The 22225-nt window shown below is 43.5% G+C and overlaps 1 protein-coding gene across 1 annotated transcript in view; it reads left to right on the top strand.

The window, feature by feature from the left end:
- HGF (hepatocyte growth factor) overlaps positions 1 to 22225 on the top strand; it is a 564049-nt gene that overhangs the window by 95725 nt on the left and 446099 nt on the right. Inside the window, exon 2 of the mRNA XM_078674176.1 lies at positions 8354 to 8525. Within this exon, the coding sequence (XP_078530302.1) occupies positions 8354 to 8525 (172 nt within the window). The remainder of the gene's footprint in view (positions 1 to 8353; positions 8526 to 22225) is intronic.

Genomic DNA, 22225 nt, shown 5'->3' with positions numbered 1-22225 from the left:
ATAACTTTCTCTTACAGTGCATGTGCACTGTAAGCAAAACCTAATAATAACTATTTTGTTGTACACTTGGCAAGCCCATGCAGTACTTTTTTCTTTTGCTTATTTTTGTTTTGTAAAATGAAACACATGCAACAGATGTGAACCAATTAGCTTTAGAAAGGTAGGTGAAATTAATACTATAATATATTAATGAATGAGTCTTTTGAGTCTCGCACAACTATTCATGATTTCAGTTGCACCAATATCCATGCCTGGTTCTAATTTCAAATTGTATCTCTATTTTCTACCTATTTTACCTCTACTTTAACTACCTGCTTCTGCCACTTCATTGAAATAATGATGATATTTTGCCAGAGTCTGTCACAGAATCACTAGTAGAGCAAGGCTAAGATTCTGCAAATGTTTCCTCTGCATTCATAACCAAATACATTTAATGAGGGCTTACACACAATCAATCATATTAGTAGGCATCAGATTTCTTGATTTGTTACTGTATGCTGGACATAATTGTGGTGAATCCCTGATAGCATCTATCTACTATGTAAAGGAATTGCAAATTTAGTTTAATACTGCTCTCACATTTTCCTTTCAAATAGGGCACTGGGGACAACAATGCCAACCTGCACTTTCATGAAAGGTGCGCCTTATTACTTTACAGTAACCAGATGCAAACTGCAAACTATTCCTTCATTACATACGCATGTGGCAGATACAAGGGCCTAAGACAACTTCAATTTATCCAGAATAATGCAAAATTTTCTAAACTATCTATGCTCACATCACTTCTTCCCTGAAGTTTCCTAATTTACTCTTAGGTACAAATTATGAGTCTGGCGGGCCAAGGATTGCCAGACTCATGGGGGCACAGCAGTGGCAGTCCAGCCACCGCACCACCAAGCATTCTGACTCCCCGTTTACGAGTAGGGTAGTCGAATCGCCATCGCACCCCACAGTTGTCAGGGAACAGCTAGTTCCTGGTGGTGGCTTGGTAGTCTTGAGGCTGCAATATGCTTGGCAGACCACCGAAGTCCCGTGAAGCATATTACAAGATTCCTCACCACCACAGTTTTCATGTTAGTTCCTCTGAAGAACCGGTTAAACCCACTTACTGGGTCTCCCTTCGTCTCTTCCTCTGTCCTTAATATGCAGTCATGTGGGTCTAAGCGTGCATCCTGAGTATCCAGTGGGAGTAATGTGGTGTGGTTTAGTACAGTGCATCTTTTGATGTTAAAATGGCTGGGAAAGAGTGTCAGTTCATATCCTGTGAGTCGTGCGCTAGTGAGGTACTGTGTCTTGGTGTTATTTAGGAGGGTATCTACAGAATGGGGGACCATCAGAGTCAGGGGGGAGTTCATGACGATCCCCGCACTCTGACGGACTATGAGGGTGGCCGCAGCGGTCACCCGTAGGCATCTTGGGAGAGCCTTTGCAACAGGATCTAAAGTGGTTGAAAAATAGGCACATGGCCGATGGTGACCTCCGAACATCTGGGTCAAGACAGCGCATGCACAGCCGTCTGTTTCATGTACAAAAATGTCTGTTTTAATCAGGAGTAAAGAGGACTGGGACAGTACACAGAGCCTTTTTTAAATCTTGGAAGGCCTGTGCATGCTCTGTAGTCCATGGAAAGGAACTGTCTGCTTTGTCTTTAGTGGTGAGGGCAAGAAGAGGTTTGACCATGGCCGAAAAATTGGAAATCCACTGTCTACAGTATGAGGTTAGGCCTATGAAGGTTTGCAGCTGCTTTTGTGTTCGTGGGGCCGTCATAGCATTGATAATGGCTACACGATCAGTGGTGAGCTGCCTTCCCTCCTTCGAGAGGAGATGACCTAAATAGGTCACCTTCTCTTGACAAAACTGAAGCTTTTTCAAAGAGACTTTGTAATTATGGAGGGCAAGGTGGCGTAACAAACAGAGAGTAGCTTCTTTACATGCTGGAGCAGAATTTGCAGCAATGAGCAGATCATCTACATATTGTAATAGTGTGGAATTATCAGGGAGTTCCAAGGAATCTAGTTGACTTTTTAGGGCTTGACTATAGATACTGGGGCTCTCGGTAAAACATTGAGGGGCGCGGCAAAATCTAAAGCTCTGCCCACCAAGGGAGAAACCCCAAAAATGTCTGCTGTCAGTATGTAGAGGAATGCTGAAAAAAGCATTCTTCAGGTCTATGACAGAGCAGTGCGTTGCATCAGAAGGAACCATCGTTAAGAGGGCTGTAATGTCGGGGACAAAAGGATATTGGGAAATTGTTAGTTTGTTAAGGGCTCTAAGGTCAATTACAAATCTGTATATTTTAGGGGAGAGAGCATCTCCATTTGTGTTTTTAGAAACGGGAATAATGGAACTGTTACAGATATTTCCACTTGTCTCCTCCACTACACCCTTGTCCATTAATTCAGATATTATTGTTAAAAGGGCCATTTCTCCTTCCGCGGGCAGTCGATACTGCCGGAGGCGGGGGAGAAGTGCACATGACTGGATGCGTACCACATGAGGGGATATGTTGAGACACCCTACATCAGTGTCTGATGATCGCCCAGAGGGAGGAAGGTAAAGACTGCAATTCTGGTGGGAGGGGACCAGACAGATACATATAGGAAGCTGCGGTGTGGGAAATAGTTAGGGATATACCTTGGGGACTACATGATATGGTCGCATACAGAGCTTTCAGTAAATCCATGCCTAACAGGTTTTCACTGCAACCTGTAGTAGGGACCAAGGGAGAGTCAACATGTGCAGGGCCAATATCGAGAGGAAGGGGTTCAGAGACAGGGCTCGTCACAGGTGTTCCTGCAAAACCCACGGAGACATTCATATTGCCAGAAAGGGGTGCCTCTGGGACTGACAGACGTGCAATAAAAGTCCTGGTAGCCCCAGTATCCAAAAGAAAATTCTGATCGTTCCCCACAACTGACATTTGAACATACGGGCCCCTTTGATCCACTGGAATTTACACTCTGGCAAAACCCCATTCCTGGCTGTCCTATGTTTGGTAGGACCCTGTCTCATCAACTTCATCATAATCATCATTGTAATAAGTGCGTGTTGCTTCGTACCCATCAAACCTATTGGTCAGGCACTGCCGGATGAGGCGTCATCCCTGGGCCTACGTTCTTTATCCTGTGGATGGGGCGGGCCATGGTCCCTAGTCCGCCTCCCCTCCCTGGGAGCGCGAGGCCGAGTCTTCCCTGATCGGATGTTTTCAGCTAACACAGGACACTCATCTATCCCATGGCCGTACCTCTTACAATAAGCACACTGATCTGTTTGGAGGGCTCCCGTACGTTGAGGGCTGGAGGGGGCAGACTGGTGAGCCCTCAGAGGGGGTTGGGGTTGAGGTCTGAAATTCCCACAGGCATCAGGACCTCGGGGAGGGTAAGCCTGCTGCAGAAGTGCCTTAGTCTTAAGATCCCTAACCTTCTTACTTTCCTTGTCTCTATCTTCATTTTCCCTATTTTCGTGATATTGTGCCATAGCCAAGATACCAGTCATAGTTTGTGCAGACCACGTACTTTCAACTTTCTTAAGCCGGGCGGAAATCTCAGGAAGCAAGTTGCTGACAAACTTATCGACAAACACAGGGCCAGAACCTGGGGTACGGGGATCCAAACCACTATGTCCCTTGTATTCTGTCTCAAAACGGGTGAAGAAGTCAGCCACGTTCTCGTCTTTTCGCTGCCTACAGGCGTTTATTTCATCCCAGTTAATGACAGTTTCCGATAAAAGTGCTTTCATAAACGTCATTATTTTACCGGGCAAAGTCAGGATGGCAGCTTCTGGTTTAGTCACCCCTACCCTTGCTTCTTCCATAGCCTCTAGGTCAGCCCAATTACCTCCCAATGCCACTTCATGGTCAGTATGCCGACTTTTGTCCCAAATTTCAGTGGGGACAACTGTACCAAAAAGTAAAACTATATCCTCAAGAACGAGAGTACCTGCAGATATAATTTGACCTAATTCTCTGTAAAAGGCAGCCGGATTTTTCAGGGGATCTGGTAATTGACCTTTTAACTGCATTACTTCTGACCTTTTCTAAGGAATATGAACCCAAAGCCTGCGCCAGTGTGCCTCAACAGCCCCTCGACTGTTATTTTGGGCATCGGTAAGTGCGTCAGCAAAGACAGGGGCCACCTCTCTCATTGGCATAGCTGTTTCTAAGGGGGTGTTGGGAAAACCGGTCAAATCACGATAAGCCATTAAAGCAGACATAGTGCCAAACATCCCCTCTCCCTGAACATTGCCTCTTTTTATTTGCGATCTAAGGTCCAATAATCCAGTGGGTATCTGCATAAGCGCATTCTCAAATCTTTGCATGACCAGGGTACCCATGTATTCAGCCCAGGTGGTCTGTTCCATAATCGTCCACTGGGAAAAGGTGGACCATATTTCTTTAAAGGCATAATAATTCCTGTTATTTATCCAACATTCACACTGTTGCCTTTGTAGGTTATTTTCTCGAAGGGACGAAAAGCTGACTGCAGAGCGCAAGGGGGCCAGTCGGGGGGAGTTCAACAATTTATATAAATTCTGCTTAACTGTAGACCACGGGGAAGCAGGAAAAGGGCGTGTAGGGGTAAACCCGCAGGGGTTGAGCGGATGTAGACTTGTTGTCATTCCCGTAGCGAGGACAGGGTTAGCGGGCTTGGTCTGTGTTGTAGGAAAAGTTGGGAGAGATGGTGTGACAGGGAGAACAGTAAGAGGGGCAATGGGGCAGGAGTGGGCTGTGGCGGGGGGACATGCGGGGTGTGAGGCATCAGGGCAGGGTACATTAGGGCATATGCAGGAGGGTTTTCTAGCATGGTATCAAGCAAAGAATCACTTTCTTCTCCCCCTTCCATATGGCCCTTTCCTTTCTCCTCACGAGCTGGATAGCATTTTTATACCTGGGCCCCATGATCCCTATCGGCTATTTCTACTGACTTTGTCATTTGATTTTGTAAATTTTCTCTGGCGTGGTCAGCCATTGACATATGTTCCTGTTTTCTTTCTTGAGCCTTCTGCTTTCTAGCTCTCTGCTCTATCTCTTTCCTTGAAAATCGAACAGATTCAAACATAGACGGGCGCGATTTTCTTTTCATTAATTGTTCCTCTAAGTTGGTGAAAACTTTGGAATTAAAGGAGCCATAAAGTGGCCATCACTTCGTTTCATATATTTGACCCAGAATGAGGAAAACATTATGGCAGAAGGGCCATGTTTAACATACATCGTATCGCCAGGGGTCCCTTCTGGAGGAAGCCGACAAGCCGTCTCCAGCTGGAAGTCCTGTATACACATACAACAACATAATTTCTTGAACTTACTACTGACTGGCATGCTTAGAAGACAGATAACAGACACCAGCAGGTTTTTAAAACTCACCTCGCTTGCTTGGCTTTTGCAAAAGTCAATAACAGCAGAATCATACAGAACAGACACCAGCGTTTTTTTTTTTAAATTCACCTTGCTTGCTTGGCTTTGGCAAAAGTCAATAACAGCTTGGCTTTTGCGAATGTCAATAACAGAATCATACAGATTGGTGGGTGATCAGTCTACCCTTACCTCACAGGGGTAGTTCTCTTCTCCAGACGTAGGGCTGTGTCCTGCTCCAGAAAATATTTGCTAGGGAACTCCAGCGAGAACGTGGTCAAGTGGCCCAGACCGGGTGTGGAGGAACAGCGGGTGAGCCGTTCGGCTTACCGGATTGCAAGAATCCCTCGGGTAGGGTACCTCCGTCGGAGTCTCTCCATGAACCCCCTCACATCGACCGGGCCTGACCTTCGTGCTCGTGGAGTCCCTGTACAGGTGTCATTTGAAGAACCGGTTAAACCCACTTACTGGGTCTCGGCGGCGGGGGAACCGCCCAAGTCTTCCATACGTTCCATACTTAGTAAAAGGAGACACAGGAGCCTTCATCTGGAGGAGGAACCCAGATTTATTCAATAGCCCGCGCTATGGAACAAAGTCCCAAGCTAGTCAGAGACAAGACAGAGGGGGCTGCTGCTTCACTCTGCAGCTTACAAGCCTTTTATACTTTTTCATCCCAGTCTTCTGGCTGTTAGTTCATTGTTTAATCAGGGCAGTGTTTGCAGTTGATAACCAGATCCAGACGATGTTTGTAGATGGTGACCTGGTCAAGGTTTGGTACACAAATCATTGTTCACTCGGCTTTGATCAAGGCTCAGTCTTTCAGGTCATTGTTCAATTGCCCTGATCAAAGCCTGGTCTTTCAAGTCATTGTTTAATCACCTTGATCAAGGGCCAGCAGTCAGACCATTGTCCAGATAACCTGATCACGGTTTCAAGGATGTTTACCAGGCTGGAAGCAGGAGATGGAAAATAAATCATTTACTCAGGGTGTGAGTGTCTCGTGGCTTTCAGTTGAACTGCAAAGAACAGGGGGGTTGGGTGTGCGACAGTTCCTGGGCAGAGATGCAGGCTGCAAGATGGTTTTTGTCTTGTCAGTTAGAATTTCCTGAGGCATCAGCAGAAATGACCAGGTGGGTCGTGTGGAAGTGTTTGACACGAGAAGGCAATGAAAAAGCAATGGAGTCCCGGTACAAATGATGCCGAACAGAAAAACACATTTCCTCACCTCCTTCATGAAAACCGTGGCAGAGAGAACACAAAGGGGGTCCTGCAGGGCCCCCTTGTGCCTCGGTGCTGCATGAAGGGGGCGCATGTGCTCTACTTAACCTTACTTTAGTTAGAAAACATGGGGTGAACCAGAGCAAAAGAAAAGGGTCTCACTCTCAACATTGTAACTAGCATTGCTGTCCTGGTGCAATAAAGAGAGTGGAACTAGCAGCAGGGTAATTAAGGCTGAATTGCTTATCCTGTTTAAGCCCAATGTGAGGGATGTAAATGCCCTACCAGAAAGGTACCTTAACATATGAATACTTAGATAAATATCAACTCCAAACAAAGTATATTAAAGATTTATTCCATACGCTAGTAAACATTAATTTATAAGATTTTATTAAAAAATGTTTTTCATTGTAACTTTACATATTACTGTGCTTTTCGTTAACAACACAAGAATCGTAAACAATATGTATTTTTTATCTGGGGAGATGCAAAGACCACAGCCATCTTTGTATTAACAAGCAATGATGAAGCTAAATACATGGGCAGAAAGTTTACAGAAAGGAGAATTGTAATTTTACTTCTATATACTTTGAAAAGCACAACAAGCGTGGGGAGAGGCACTCCACTTGCGTACCAGTAATGAAACCCAAAGATGCCCTTTTAATAAGAGTTACTGTCAGAGCCTCCAGAAAAGGAGGTTTGCAGCCGAAAAAAGAAAAAAACAATGGTCCCTTTATAAAGGACGATTTCTGACTATGCTTTAGGACTGTCGTTAGTTTTTCCTGCCACTGTCTGCCATGACTCACATGGCGTACACCGAAAGCCAAATACGTATTGGGAGGACTTCCCTAATTAGGGTGGTCTTCCCAATGCACTGACAGCAGGGCCCTGTAGTTGATGGGTCTCCGCCTTAAATTTACCACTCCAGGGGCCTCCATCTGGTAGTTCCTTCACGTTAACTGGAGTGGGGAACTGTGTTTTTGGTGAGGCTGGAGAACCACTGTATATGGTGTTTCTCCGATAATGCCCTACAGTAATGCCCTGCTACCTCGAAGTGTATCTGAGTCAAGGTCACACTCATTTAAACTTTGCAGCCTGTAAATATATAACAGAGAGTTCATATTTGAAGAAGCCCCTTGGGTCTGAGGGTAAAATACTGGGGGTGTAACCAATGTGCAGAACAGGGGTAACTAGCACATGATTCATGTGCAACCAGTGCGAATTATACACACCTTGCTATACTAGTTTCCTTACTGTAATATATGGCAAGCAACTGATGACAACAGGGAAAGGCCTCGAGCTCCTACCAACACTGCAAATGTCATGTGATACCTTCATATTATGCTTGCTGCAGAATCTAAAAATAGCCAGGATACTGTGGACAATGGAAAACGTTTCATAATCAAACTTAGGCTGACCTACTGCTCGTGTCTTGTCAATGTTACAATGTTACTAAAATGATAAGAAAGGAAACTCCGGTGCATGAGTCAGAGTAACATTTGTTGACATCTTCTCTGGGGTGACTCATGCGTCTTTGCAGCTAGTAGGTCACGGTGTCTTTGCCTGTTTCTCTCTTTCGAACCGAATGGTGAAAAAATGTTGTAGTTGAAAAGTAATTCAGAAATGCATGTACGTTTGCAATAAATAAAAACTCGCAGTCACCAAGATTTTCTTAGAATGCGCCATTGGTTCAAAAGTAAAATAAAAGTATATGCTGGGCACGTGAAAGGCTCAATATATTCTGTTTCTCTAAAATATCTTTTTCTGCCATATTTTTTCCAACAGAGAGCAAGAAAAAACGGAGGAATGCGCTCCATGATTACAAAAAGACATCAGAAAGTACATTAATACGCCTAAACAAGGAACTGGAAATTAAAACGAAACGCTTAAATGGCACAGAACACTGCGCCAAAAGATGCAGCAGGAATAAGGGGCTGCCATTCTCTCAGCTTTGCAGGTAAGTCCATTGTTCCCGAATACTGAAGTTCCCTTTGGATATGACATTACTACCCTTTTTGAGAAACATTCTTTAGGGAATCTACGCTGGAAACAGAGCCTTATTTTGATATGGTCAATATACAGAATCATGCATTAGTGACCAAAGAAGCATTTTGTGCATCAAACATCCAATGTGTTTTAATTTCGTTTTGGAAAACCAACCACAACATTCGTCTCTAGCATGATGCATATTAATCATTGTTGCAATAGTCCTTATTAAATGTGATGTTAATTGTTATATACTGCTCTATATGGTGTTTGAATCGAGATGTTCAAATTCATTATAGCCAGCTGCTCCTGGTTTGAAATGTGCTCCATTGCATACGGGTTACTGTTCCCGAACTTAAAAAAGCAACAAATACTAACACTGTTGTGAATGCTTTAAAAATATCATTGATGTTTTTTCAGACCAATTATGGTAATAGGGCGGTATTGACACATTCCCTGAGCAACTTTACATGTCTATTTGCCCCTTGCATCTTGCCCCTGACCCCAATCATTTCACCTCTCACGTTTGCCAGCAAATTGAGGCTGAGCCCGTCATCAGGTTCAATTATTTTGGAGCAAAGCCGTGATAAAGTCATAACATGCCTTTGCTGCTGTCTCACATTTCATGACCCAGGGGTTCAAACAGAAAAGAGAAATGTAGCTGTTACAAATCTCGGTAGTCGTCTTGCATCTAAAATATCATGTGGGTTAAAAGTGAATGCGCAGGTGCCTTCATTTTAGTGGGCCAGATTCACAAAAGTAATCTGAGACAGAATCCTAACTTTATGACTTTCGGTATTCACAAAAGGCATTTAGGAGTAGTAAGGTTAGGATTCCTAACTTTACTACTCCTAATCTGAGACAAAATCCTAACTTTACGACTTTCGGTATTCACTAAAGGCATTTAGGAGTGGTAAATTTAGGATTCCTAACTTTACTACTCCTAGTTTGAGACGAAATTCTAACTTTATGATTTTCGATATTCACAAAAGGCATTTTGGAGTAGTAAAGTTAGTAAAGTTAGGATTCCTAACTTTACTACTCCTAAATGCCTTTTGTGTATACCAAAAGTCATAAAAATCGGATTTTGTCTCAGTTTAGGAGTAGTAAAGTTAGGAATCCTAACATTACTACTCCTAAACACCTTTTTTGAATACTGAAAGTCATAAAGTTAGGATTTTGTCTCAGATTGGAGGTGAACAGAAAAGACGTGCAAAAGTTCAAAGATGACTGATAATTGAAACTATCTATGGGTCTGATTTAGAGTTTGGTGTGTGGGTGCCCTATCACAAACGTGACACATATCTCATGACTTATTACAAGTCCATTAAGATTTTACAAGTGCTTTAGGATATAATGCAATTTTAATGAGGCAAATTGGGTATCTGTTAAGTTTGCGAGAGAGTACCCATCCGCCAAACTCGAAATTACTCCCTTTGACATTGCTAATTGATAATGATTTCAATCTGTAAATTGCATATTAGAAGCACACTTTTGTATGAAAACATGTTATTTCCTTTCATCTTCTAATGAAAATATTTCTACCTATCAGATGTTGAATACTGCAAACTACATTTGTGCATCTACTAGATGAGACACATGAAAGTTAGCAATCCTCGGTGAACAAAATGCATACATTTTTGGCCCACAAAGCATTTTAATTTGTTTACATAAAATATGAAAACATAGTAAACTACCCAGAAATGTATTTAGCCCTCAGATGCAGATGTCATTTAGCTTACAGCAAATTTTCTGCATATATACTCTTGTGTATCGGATTCAATATATTTTATATAGTGAATTAGTTGTTAATAGGTGTGAGACATACGACCGCGAGTCTAACCGGAAGTGTCCGGAGTTTGATGGGGACACGCAGTCCCTATTGAAAGACCCGAGCGGTCGAGTGTCCAGAACAGAGGTGGAGCAGCTGACGTCATCGGGGGCAGACGGAGGAAAAAGTGACGAGCAGGAATGAGGCGTGGAGAAGTACCTCGGAGGCGGAAGCGTGGAGACGAAGATGCCGGAGAAGAGAGACAAACGAGACGAGAACCGGGAGGAAGAAGGCAGAAGACCCGAACTTCAAGGAGACACTATATGCATTGCGCTAGAGCCCGGCAGCCCAAGGAAGGGAGAGAATGCCCCGGGTCCTGATGCTACGACCCTGGACATGGATCGTGGCTTAAGGCGAGTACCGGAAGGGAGATCGTTTTGGTGGGGGTGGTGGGGAAGCAGGGGGAATTAATTCATGTGTGTGTTTGTTCTTATTTTATGTAAGCACAGCGGAACCCCCCCTCACTTCACCCCCTCCTGATTCACAGCGTCTGGTGATGGTGGCACGTATCGACAGATCGTCTAACTTAGTGGTAGCCCCTTATTGTTCTTTTCTTTCTTTTCCAGCACCCTGGACCTGAGATTAGAGCCCCTGCTGTGAAAAGACACCGAAGCCCCAAAAGAAGGAACCGGGAGGAACAGTAGAGGACCTCAGGACGAATATATATTTCTTTGATTTCCCTTGGTTTACTTAAGAACAAAAGACTAAATAAAAAGAAAGAAAACATTATACCTATTTTTCCTCGTGTTCTGTGTCACCCACCAGCCCAAAATTCAACTGCCTGCCCACAATAGGTTCTCAATTCTTTACGATAATATTTCTGCACAATATCCTCCCTAACTAGTGAAGTTCATTAAATGCCCCTTAGAACCTTTGAAAGGGATGATTGTAATACATTTCCTCGTACTACACTAGAAAAAATCTCTGGAAAAATTATCCATCAAAGTGTACTTTCCATGTCTCAGGATTGTTTACTTCAAGATTATGGGGCCACTATAGTTTTTACAGGGCAGAAGTCCTGTCATAATAGACAGGGCTTCCAACCCTCCAAACCACTGATTTCCCGTGACTCATTTAGACACTTGTGTATCGCTAGATTTCAGATGGTGAAGACTATGCTGACTCCACTATTTACACCTATGACCCTGGAATCAAAGAGTCGACGAGTCTATGTGCCAAAGTTCCTTTCAATTTATGGTGGGTCTGAGAAAGGAAAATTAATCAATGGCCTCTGTGTGTAGGGAAAACTCCCGGTATGTTAGGCCGATTTAGATTTTGATTTCCATGAATAAAAGCCTGCTTAGCGGATTTTTATTGGACAGCAAAAATTGCTGACTCGTCCTCATAACATTGTGCCCTGCTGACATTATTATGTTTGTGTTTCAGTGGGAGCACTTTCATCCAAATAACCACTGTCATGATGGGATTTTGTAATATGAAGGGTGATACTTTAGGGGCTGTCAGGCCAACAGGCAGGGTCTTAATGAGGGCCTCTATTAAAAAATGTTGATCATTTCCTACAATTTGTGAGCTTCTCAAATTTAATTCCATGATGTGTACCGTATTATACATAACCATTACAGAATTAATTTGTGTTGCATTTCTGCTCATTTTATCATTTAGTAGTATTGGTATTTTTTTAAAATATATGGGAGTTTGTGATACATATTTTAAATGTTCTGCTACATTTCAAACTATGCTCACAGACCTGCTTCCTCTTGTTTGCTCACTCATTTTTATTTCCTTCTCCAGCCTCTCTCAGTTCCTTCTCTCAATCTCCTTTCACTCATTCTCGTTCATATTCTATTCCTGTCTGTCCTACCCCTTGCTCACATCTCTCTATTTATGCCTTCTAAAACTTTTATTCAACACATTTCTGCAGTGTATTTCATCCATAAAAGTGTGCTGGCTGGCTGAGTCATTGTGTAGTGTAGTTCCTATATCCCTAATAGGCTCTGTGCATTGGAATAATATACATTATAGATTTGACATTAAACTAAGGTCAGTATGTCTCTATCGAGTTCATTAAACTTAATTGTGTGTGCCAGATAACTCAGAGGTCACTAGAAAATTTCTCGAATGAACAAGAAGGGATTAGTCTCTAACAACCGCATAAACATGACAACTTTATTTCCCTTAGAGTCGGAACAATATCTTCAGAGTCGTGGAAACATCAGTCAATCGTGCATGCTTCGTTTCTACAGAGTTGCACAGAAATAGAGAGACAGGTGTTCCAATAAAAAGGGTTTATTGAACAGTCTTCTTTCTCATGCAAGAGCTATGAACTGCTACAATCGTAAGATAGAATGCAAAGTATAATGCGTACAGCGTAAACAGTAATATAAAATAATACTGTAATAGCAGGCCTGTTGCTGTGATATATATAAAAATACATAAATAACACAAGCTAAACTACTCAACTGGTGCTTCTAAAATACGCATACCCCAGTGTACCGAACCTAGGTCTAGAACGAGGGACGAAGTAGGTGCTGGTTTAGCATAGGTTTTAGTTTTGCCAAGAATTGCCAAAGGTTTCTCTAGGTTCTAATCAGCTCCATTCCTTAGAATGAGAGAGGTTGGTATCTCTTTCCCAGGAAGCGATTTCCCAACACTCCGCAAGGGGAGTCAGAAACACTGGAGCTGGATTCTCGGCAGGAGGATGACAGCTTCTGGTCAGTGCATCAGCTGGGGAGTTGGCTTCCTTCTGTACTTGCTGTGGCGATATGCGTCGTGTAAGTAGGTAGTCGAACTGCACCGCACCACACCGTGCTTCCGTGCCATAGCAAGTGAAGGTATATTTATACCTTGAAGGTGTTTAGGAATGCCAGTATTGACGTAAGAGTCGGGCATATGAACGTCATGAATGAACCTCTAAGGAATAGATGTTCATGCATAATAATGAGTTTCTTGGAGAAATCAATATTCAAGCAAAGGGATGTCCCTAACGGCTTAAGAGTCTGGTTTTCCAATAAATCATTGTGACGTAGATGAACGGATGTAAGTAGCCATGCCTGTATTTGGGTAGCATGGGCTCTGCCCAATTAAGGATTGGATTTCTATGCCTATGTAAGGGTAATATGAATTGTACCTATATAAGTGCATGAATCAGGAATTTCATACGGAATCTAAATCGATACACAGCAATTGGTGTTATGACCAGGTGATGGTTTAATAATCTTCAAAAATTAGGGCCTATTCCTCTAGTTGTGACCAGTGCCTGCAAATTCCCAGACTCAACACATTTTGTGCATAACGTTTCCTAATATTGAATGCTGCAGGATCTTGGCATGGATTGCTCTATGAGTTGAGACTTTGCTGTCTTTCAAAAGGCAGTATAGTATCTTGTGAGCGTATTATATTTAATTGTAAAAATGATGTGCGCTACAATCAAGTATTTGCAGATGATGAGTGTAATGAATTTAACTTTGAACATGTTAACATGTCATAGGTAATTGTGTGCTAGAATATGTGATCAATATCTTCAATATTACTATGGCTTTTTAGAGAATAACAGATTTTATATGATTTTATCCTGAACATATTCATGTGACATAATGAAATCCAATTCAATATTAGAAACATTCAACATTCTGTACATACCTGCAAGCAAATCATGTAATTATGTAAAAAGAGGGACAAAGAATATTTATTCCAGTGTTGTTTCTTATTTTACAAACCTATAACAAATTTAAAGTAGGGTACTGACTATTAACTTTTAGGAGCCAGCTAATTAAAGAAATATGGCCAAGCGTGATAACTGAGTCACTGCATCCTTCAAGTCTAACCGATTCAAGGCATCATTAAAGGAGACTAACACTGAATTTCAGAAATGCCTGCTCAACAACAGTAAGTTGGAGATGTAGGGCTTGAAATAAAATTTGATGGCTGGCCACCATATGTCAGGGTGGTGGCGGGCATTATGTCCGTCACCCTGAAAATCTACCCACCTACATATTTAGGGATCACCACTGCCTCAGCATTGATCTGTGTGCCTTCAGAGGAATCATCATAATGGTATGTCCTGAGAAGGCACTGCAAGTTTGGTTCAGAGCCATCATCCTTCATCTGGCCGTGCACCCAACCTTTTTGTTTTTCAAAAAGAAAGATGGGAGTTTGTTTTTGAAAAAAACGGGGAAAAACAACCTCCATACCCTCGTAGTTTTCTTCCAGGGCATGGGAGTAATTTTGTTTTCTGTCCAGTACTACCACGTTTTTCTTAATAGAGATGGACAGAAATAAAATAAACCAGGATGTCCATTCTAAATAGAGTGGTCAATCTGCGGTCCTTATTCTGACTGGTTGCACTCTGTCAGAGTAAGCTTTCATATGTAGAGCCAGCAGGTACACTGCTGCCTAAAAGATGGTGGTCCTCCTAATTCTAAATGGATTGTGTGGTCGAAGGGTTTGGTGGATAGGGTACCCCCACCCTCATGTTTTTGACAGAATTCCCTATCTGGCAAACTCTAAATTGGGCCCTTACTTAAGTGTTTTGAGCCATTAAGGCCCTGATTGCGAGTACGGTGGTCTAGAGACAGCTGTACCATCTGTGGCGGTACGACCACTGTTTACCTGTCAGTCTGACCACCTGATTATGGAAAGGGCAGTCAGACAACCACAAGACCGCTGCAACCACCAGGATCTTGGATCCCGCTGTGGTGGAGGTCGGAAAGTGGCATGCTATTGATGCCGGCACCACTGCAGCGATTAGGACATGCCTTTCTGCTGTCTTTTCATGGTGGGGACCCCGCCATGGAATAGGTCAGCGGAAAGGCAGGGCAAGGGCCCCAAACAGGGCCCTAAGGGGTTGTAGCCCTTGGGGTTGCGCTGAGGGCACATGTTGTGCCCCCTCTCTTCTTGTACTGTTGTGCAGGCACTGAGTGTCATGCACGACAGGTGTGGTGCCACAGCTGCAGCATGTGCTGCAGGTGCTCTATGAGCAAAAGCACGGTGTTGCCGTTGCATGGCTGCCACAAAACCACCAGCCCGGCGGTTAACTCGAAATGCAGCAGCTGGAATGCATCTAGCTTCACGGCATGCTCCCGACCACTGGAATAGTGGTCTCACGGGCGGACCACCAAACTCAGAATCAGGGCCTAAGTGTTAAGACTGCAGTTGACAGTCATTTTTTGGTATTGTAGTGGTAGCAGATAAATATTTGAGGACAGATGTGACTTACATTTTTGTTCATTTCTTACAAGCTGAGGTCAAAGGACAAAAAGAAGCAAAAGTTAAAATGTGCTGCTACTCAAACATGATGCACACATTAACTTTCCTAACGACATTAACAATTATACATAAATTTGATAGTGCAGAGGAAAGATCACAGAACATTTCTGAGTGGGTCTGTTCTTTCTTTTTTGTAACATTATTTTGGGAGAGATTTATAGATTACATACAGTGTGCATAATGCATTTAACTTCATACATGCAAGGTATGAAGAACTGTCTAGATGTCTATAGAGATCAGCCTGGGAGCCTGGGTTTGTTGTTCAGACTGTAGGTAATCATCATTATCATGATACATTAAGCCATGTGGACATATTTCCAGGGAAAGAAAACAGTGGGAGAGTGCATAACTGAGGGTCCTGGACCCAGGTAACAAGTACAACGGAGGCGGGGGCTCGGCGGAAACGTGATTCTTTTGTCGCATATGGTGGTGGGGGTTGCTGGGTGGCAGTCTGGCCGGTCGGGCAGGCTCGGATCAGGAAAAAGGGGTGGCAGGTGTAAGCGTTACCCCGTGAAGTGGCCCAGATGGTGTATTCACACGGATTTTGCATTATCAGTTATGAGGAATGCAAGGCAGACTGCCTCAAAGGTGTCCAGGTTATCATTGAGTTTGTACATTGTGCAAACACCTGTGGAGTTCTATTCTCCAATCATTGTAAGTAGGCACAGAGGGTCAGCTCCAGAGTCGGAGGATTCAGAGTGGGTCTTTTTATGTCCTTGTGGTGAGTAAGGCAGTGTTTGCTGCAAACACTGTATGCCACTGTTTTATTTGTTATTTTGCTTTGTGTTGTATTACTGTTTTGTTGCTGGCAGTACACGTTTTAGATGTTAACAGATGATGCCAGATTTCTATTTTCTGAATTTAAAACTCTGGTTACACACAATTATTTACCACATTCGAATGTGGTAAACTAGTACTGCTTCGTCTACTCAGCTGCTTAAAATACCAGTCACAACAAAACTGTGGCAGAAACCATACATCACATTAGCGATATTGTCTGGAATTCTTTTAACAGTAATATAACCTATTTTTAGATTTATTGCGCATCAAAGGAAACCAAGATTATTGTTAGCACAAGAAAAGCTTTAAAATTTCCTTTAAAATATTCTAATTTCAAGAAATAGTTTAAACAGTCAAGAGTGACTAAAAAACAAAAAGAATAATGATACCGAAAAACATTGGCGAAGCAAAATATAGCGCTGGCAGCCAAGTGCGCTCCTTTATTGAGTATGCAAAAATGATTAGGCACAATGCTGTCAGTCAGATTACCCTACGTTTGCTGCAGTAAGCGAAAGCAGAATGTGAAAAAGAGTTCTCACTAAAATCCTCATACGTATATGCACATTTATGTACTTTTATTTATGATCACTTGTATGACATGATGTTGACAAGACAGCTAAAGATGTCTCTTTGCCAGACCTAAGAATAGGGTGTCTAATCCCAAGGTTAATTATGGATTATATTCAACAACAGGCCCCTCGAAACATAGTTGTTAATCATTTATAAATCTGTTATGGTTGATGAATATTCCATGGTCTTAGAAAGCAGAGTACACTTTAATTGTAACACAAAACATATCCAGGTACCCTTTAGTATTTGTATTAAAATGGGTAGATTCCCCTTTTTAGAACTTCAGCATTTGTAGAAAAGAAGGCATTCTCCTTTCTCTAGAAAGCCACAGCCATCGCATATATTATTCACAGGGATCCACTATTACCCCTCTTTCCTTCACAAGTCTTATCATCATTAGGTGTTCTTGTAAACACTTATTATTTTTTAAAAGTGTCCGTTTAATGCAAATGAGAGAATAAACGTGTTCCCAAAATAGAATATTACTTTTAATTTTGCTGTTACAGTTTGGTTTACTAATGCTGGTATTTCTGTTGTTTTGTTAGGTGGCAATTAAACTAACAAGTAATATAATAATAACAGTAGAATAAGCACCAGTATTCAACGAGAATAGGAACAATTTTAAGACTACATGAGATATACATACTATAGCAAAAGGGACTCAATTAGTAATCATTACAGAGTGTAATGCAGTTAAATGTTTTTTGCAGCTAAATAAATTAATTAAATATCTTTTATACAGATTACAAATACTCCTTCTGGAAATGAAAGAAGGTATGACTTGCCCCATAGTTCATAAACAGTGTCTGTTAGAAGGTGGTTCTGAAAATCTGAGCCACCCGGATTGTTCGATTTTGGAACACCTAATTTTGAGCTTTTACTGTGGGAGAGTCTCATATGCTGAGACTCACCCACAGTGAACTCATGATGAAACAGACTGCATGTGGATTGCACAGATGCCCCTTTGTAAGAGAAGGCCGCTGCGCTGCAGATGGAGTAAGGGGCACCGTACTGGTTGCATGTAAACACGTGGGCACATACGTGTGCACCCGTGTAAGGGCTGCAAGGGGAGATTCCTGTTGTACGAACCCAGGAGCAGGTACAGATAGAATGGTGAGGCAGGAATTATGCAGAGTTGGGTGGTGACATGGAAAAGGCTTTATGATATGGGGAGACACGTGAGGGAAAGTTAGTGTGCTTTACTGTTTTCTCTGTAGGAACACTCCAGTACTCTCCTATGAAGATGGGAACCACATGAGGTAGTTTCACTTCCCTAGGGCCTACAGATTCCAGACATGCACTAAAGTACACTATAACCAAAGGCGGACCCCAAGGACCTCAAGAACTTCCGGCCCATCTCACTGCTCTTGTTACCGGCAAAGGTCATCGAGAAGACAGTCAACAAGCAACTGACCAGCTACCTTAAGTAGAACAGCATCCTGGACCCATCCCAGTCCGGGTTCCGCAGCAACCACAGCACCGAAACTGCCCTCATCACCGCCACCGAGAGAAATCAGGACCCTGCTAGACAATGGAGAAACCGCGGCCCACATCCTCCTAGACCTGTCAGCCGCCTCCGACACAGTCTGCCACCGTACACTACGAACACGCTTCCATGACGCTGGGATCCAAGAGAAGGCCCTGGACTGGACCACCTCCTTCCTCTCCGGCAGAACACAGAATGTCCGCCTCCCCCCATTCTGCTCCGAAGCCAACAAGATCATCTGAGGTGTACCCCAGGACTCATCCCTCAGTCTGTTCAAGATCTACATGGCACCGCTCGCCCACGTCGCCCGACTGCACGACCTCAACATCATCTCCTACGCCGATGACACCCAGCTGATCCTCTCCCTCACCAAGGACCCCCACACTGAACTCGGACAAGACAGAGGTCCTCATTCTCGGATCCACCCCCTCAGCCTGGGAACAGCTCCAACACCCACCAACCACGCCTGCAACCTAGGGGTCATCCTCTACTCTACCCTCTCCATGACGAAGCAGGTCAACGCCATCTCTTCCTCCTGCTTCAACACCCTCTGCATGCTCCGCAGGATCTACAAGTGGATTCCTACCGAAACAAGAAAGACGGTCACCCAGCCCCTCGTCAGCAGCAGACTGGACTACGGAAACACCCTCTACTGATACACCTGATCCTTTAAACCAACAAAGAGGAGATTGGCACGGAAACTGTAATATAAAAACAATGCATTTATTAACCTCACATGAGGGTGACTGCGTCACACAGTACCCTCAGGCCACTGTATGAGGCAGTCTAAGAAGTACAGAGAACAGGGGCCTTTTATATGCATTTGTTACATAGTCAGCATAAAACCAAGGGGAGGTCCTGGCTCATACAAGCATGGTTATTGACTAATATGGGTATACAAAATTTGTTTGCTCAACAAAGTGGGAGGGGGAACTAAACTGCTTACATCAGTAAGAATAGCCTGACAGTTCTACACTAGGAGCAGGTGCATTCTGGCAGCTACAGGTCTTTCAGAGCGTGTGCAAGGCTCTGGAAGAGGGAGAAAGCACATGGTGAGCACATGGCTACCTAAAATGGCTGCCACAGAACAACATGGCTTTAGCTCATGCTAACAGCAATTCCTGCAAACTTTAACAGATTGTATAGATGCTGTTTGTAATTGTTTAAAAACCAAAAGGTATGTCAAGGTGTATGTCAAGGGTGTCAGACATGGGCTGGTGGCCGTGAGGTTTATCTATTGTTAAGTAGGGAGACTTGTTTGCTGATCTCCTAATATTCATTGAGTCCCCGTGTTATGGTGTCAAACTGATGTATGAACTTACATTCACGGATGCTCAGAACATTGTTGAAATCACCTCCTCTAGGGTTGGGTTTGACTCTTTCTACGACCCACCATTTGAGACTTTCCGGTGTATGTCCAAACATGGTAAAATGATCCACAAATGGTGCACCCTGTGTTTTGCATCTTATGCGACTGCAGTATTGTAAAATGCGACACTTTACTTTTTGGGTGGTGTGGCCTATGTACATGAAGTCGCAGGGGCAAGTTATGGCGTAGATGACTCCAGCGGTGTTGCAATTGCTATGGTCCTTTAGTACATGAGTGGAGTTATTGTGTGTGAATTGCTTCACTTCTCGTATCATAGGACAGACTTTGCATTGGCCACATTTAAGGTGGCCTTTCACCGGTGGTAGACCCCAAAGTGTTGTTTGGCGAGGGATATTGGATGGAGGTAACAATGATTTGACAATATGGTCCCTCACGTTCTTGGCTTTCCTAAAAGCGTGTAGGGGTGGTGGTATGTTGCCTAATTCATAAGAAATCAAATGAGAGTGCTGATTGACAATCTTTTTCACAGCACTGCTTTTAGTTGAGAAAGTGGTTGCACATACGATATGCTCTTCATTCTTATTGTTCCTCTGTTTGAGTGTGAGGAGGAATACACTGTGATTGTGCCTAGCAAGTTTGCATGACTTCTTGAGGAGTCTGATGGGGTAACCTCTCTCAATAAGACGCGACAAAAGGCCTCCGGATTCGTCAAAGTAGTCATCTTTCTTCGAACAGTTGCGCCGCAGCCCCAGGAACTGACCAATAGGAAGGTTGTCCAAGAGGTTGTGTGGGTGGTGGCTTGAGTAGCGCAAAAGTGTGTTACGATTGCTACTCTTTCTGTAGAGGCTTGTGTATAGTGTGTCTGATTCTACCCTGATGGTGATATCTAGAAAGGGTATTGAATCCCTGTCAAATTCCAATGTAAACTGGATGTCATTCAAACATGTATTGACCCAACCATGGAAGCATCTGAGTTGTTCCTCACTGTCCTTCCATATGATAAGCTCATCATCTATATAGCGGCGCCACTTTTCTATACACTATCTGTAGAGATTGTGGTCAGTCAGGACATATATTTGTTCATAAGTGTCCATATAGATGATTACCAGATTAGGGGGCGAAGCTCCCCCCTGTTGCCATGCCTTTGGTCTGTAGATAGTATTCACACTGAAAGAAAAAGTAACATCTAGTCATGGCGATCGTCAGCAGTTCAATAATGAACTCAGTGGGCACTTAATGTGGTGCTGGCCGTGTGTTCAAGGCTATTTCAATGCAAGTAAGGGCCTTGCCTGGGGGATATTAGTATACAGTGTGGAGATGTCCATTGTAGCCAGTAGGTTGGTTGAACGATTGTGTGGACGTTCGTCCACCAGTTGTATAGTCTGCATCGTGTCTCTAAGGTGCGTGGCTGTCTTTTCTGCTAGGGGTCTTAGGAACACACCAATGTACTTACATAGAGGTTACAATAGTGAACCACAACCCGAAATTATGGGTCTCCCTAGCGAATGGTGGCAGCTCTCTGGCACACAAAAAATTACATTTCATTTTTTGGTGCATAAAGCCTAATGGACAATGAACTCCTGCATATGATAGTTTATTTTTTAGAATAGGGATTTGGGATAGGCTAAGTATTAATCTACACACCTTGTTAAAATCTGGATTGTGGCGTAAACATTATCGGCGCCATCTTGTCCTTTTCAGATCCATACGTGCGCGTAAGCAGCAACCATTTTGATTGCCATGGCCTCTCTGCCCACTCCCGATAGCCAGCGTCTCTCTCTCCCCCTCACTCCCCAGCCTCGCAAGCATCCCCGACAAGCCCCCGGTCTCTCCTGCTTGGGTCATAAACGCACCTCCAGCGCGACCCTGCCTCCGAGCCACATCCCGTGCCGAACCCCCCTCACTCTTTCATCTCATTCATAGAACAGGCCCTTTTGATAACCTCTTCCTCCCTGCCCGATTGTCCAGCCTGATCCCAGGCCATCACTTAGCTCAACAGATGCAGTTTATTGCCCCTACAGTAGGACCTCGCCCCACATCAAAGGAGCGGGGATTAATCAATGCCTTCACACCCCTAGATCCGACCGATCGCCCACATTCCTGTTCCCAGCGGAATGTCCAGCTGCGCGATAGCCATCATGCTGAGATTTGGGTGGGGACCTCTACTGTAGATATGTGTGAGAACGGGCCTGAACCGGGGATTCCAAAGATGCCTTTGTGAACTTCAAAGCAATACCACGGATGTCATAAATGTAATAAAGCCATAAACCTGTGTATAAGAGGCCAGGCCTCAGAGATGCGGTTAGAGCACCTCGAGAAGATACCCTGTTGTCTGATTTGACGTGTTCTGTTCCGTCGGAAATAAACTCCTGTTTCCTGCCTTCCAGTCTCCAGCGCCTGCCTCTTTATTTGGTAATCGTGAGTTGGGTGAGAAGCGGCTAACGCCGG

Source organism: Lissotriton helveticus, chromosome 1_1 (assembly GCF_964261635.1).
Source record: "Lissotriton helveticus chromosome 1_1, aLisHel1.1, whole genome shotgun sequence".
In the NCBI taxonomy this organism is placed as follows: Eukaryota; Metazoa; Chordata; class Amphibia; order Caudata; family Salamandridae; genus Lissotriton; species Lissotriton helveticus.
The sequence above is the reverse complement of the archived record's forward strand: the minus strand, read 5'-3'. Positions and strand labels throughout refer to the sequence as shown.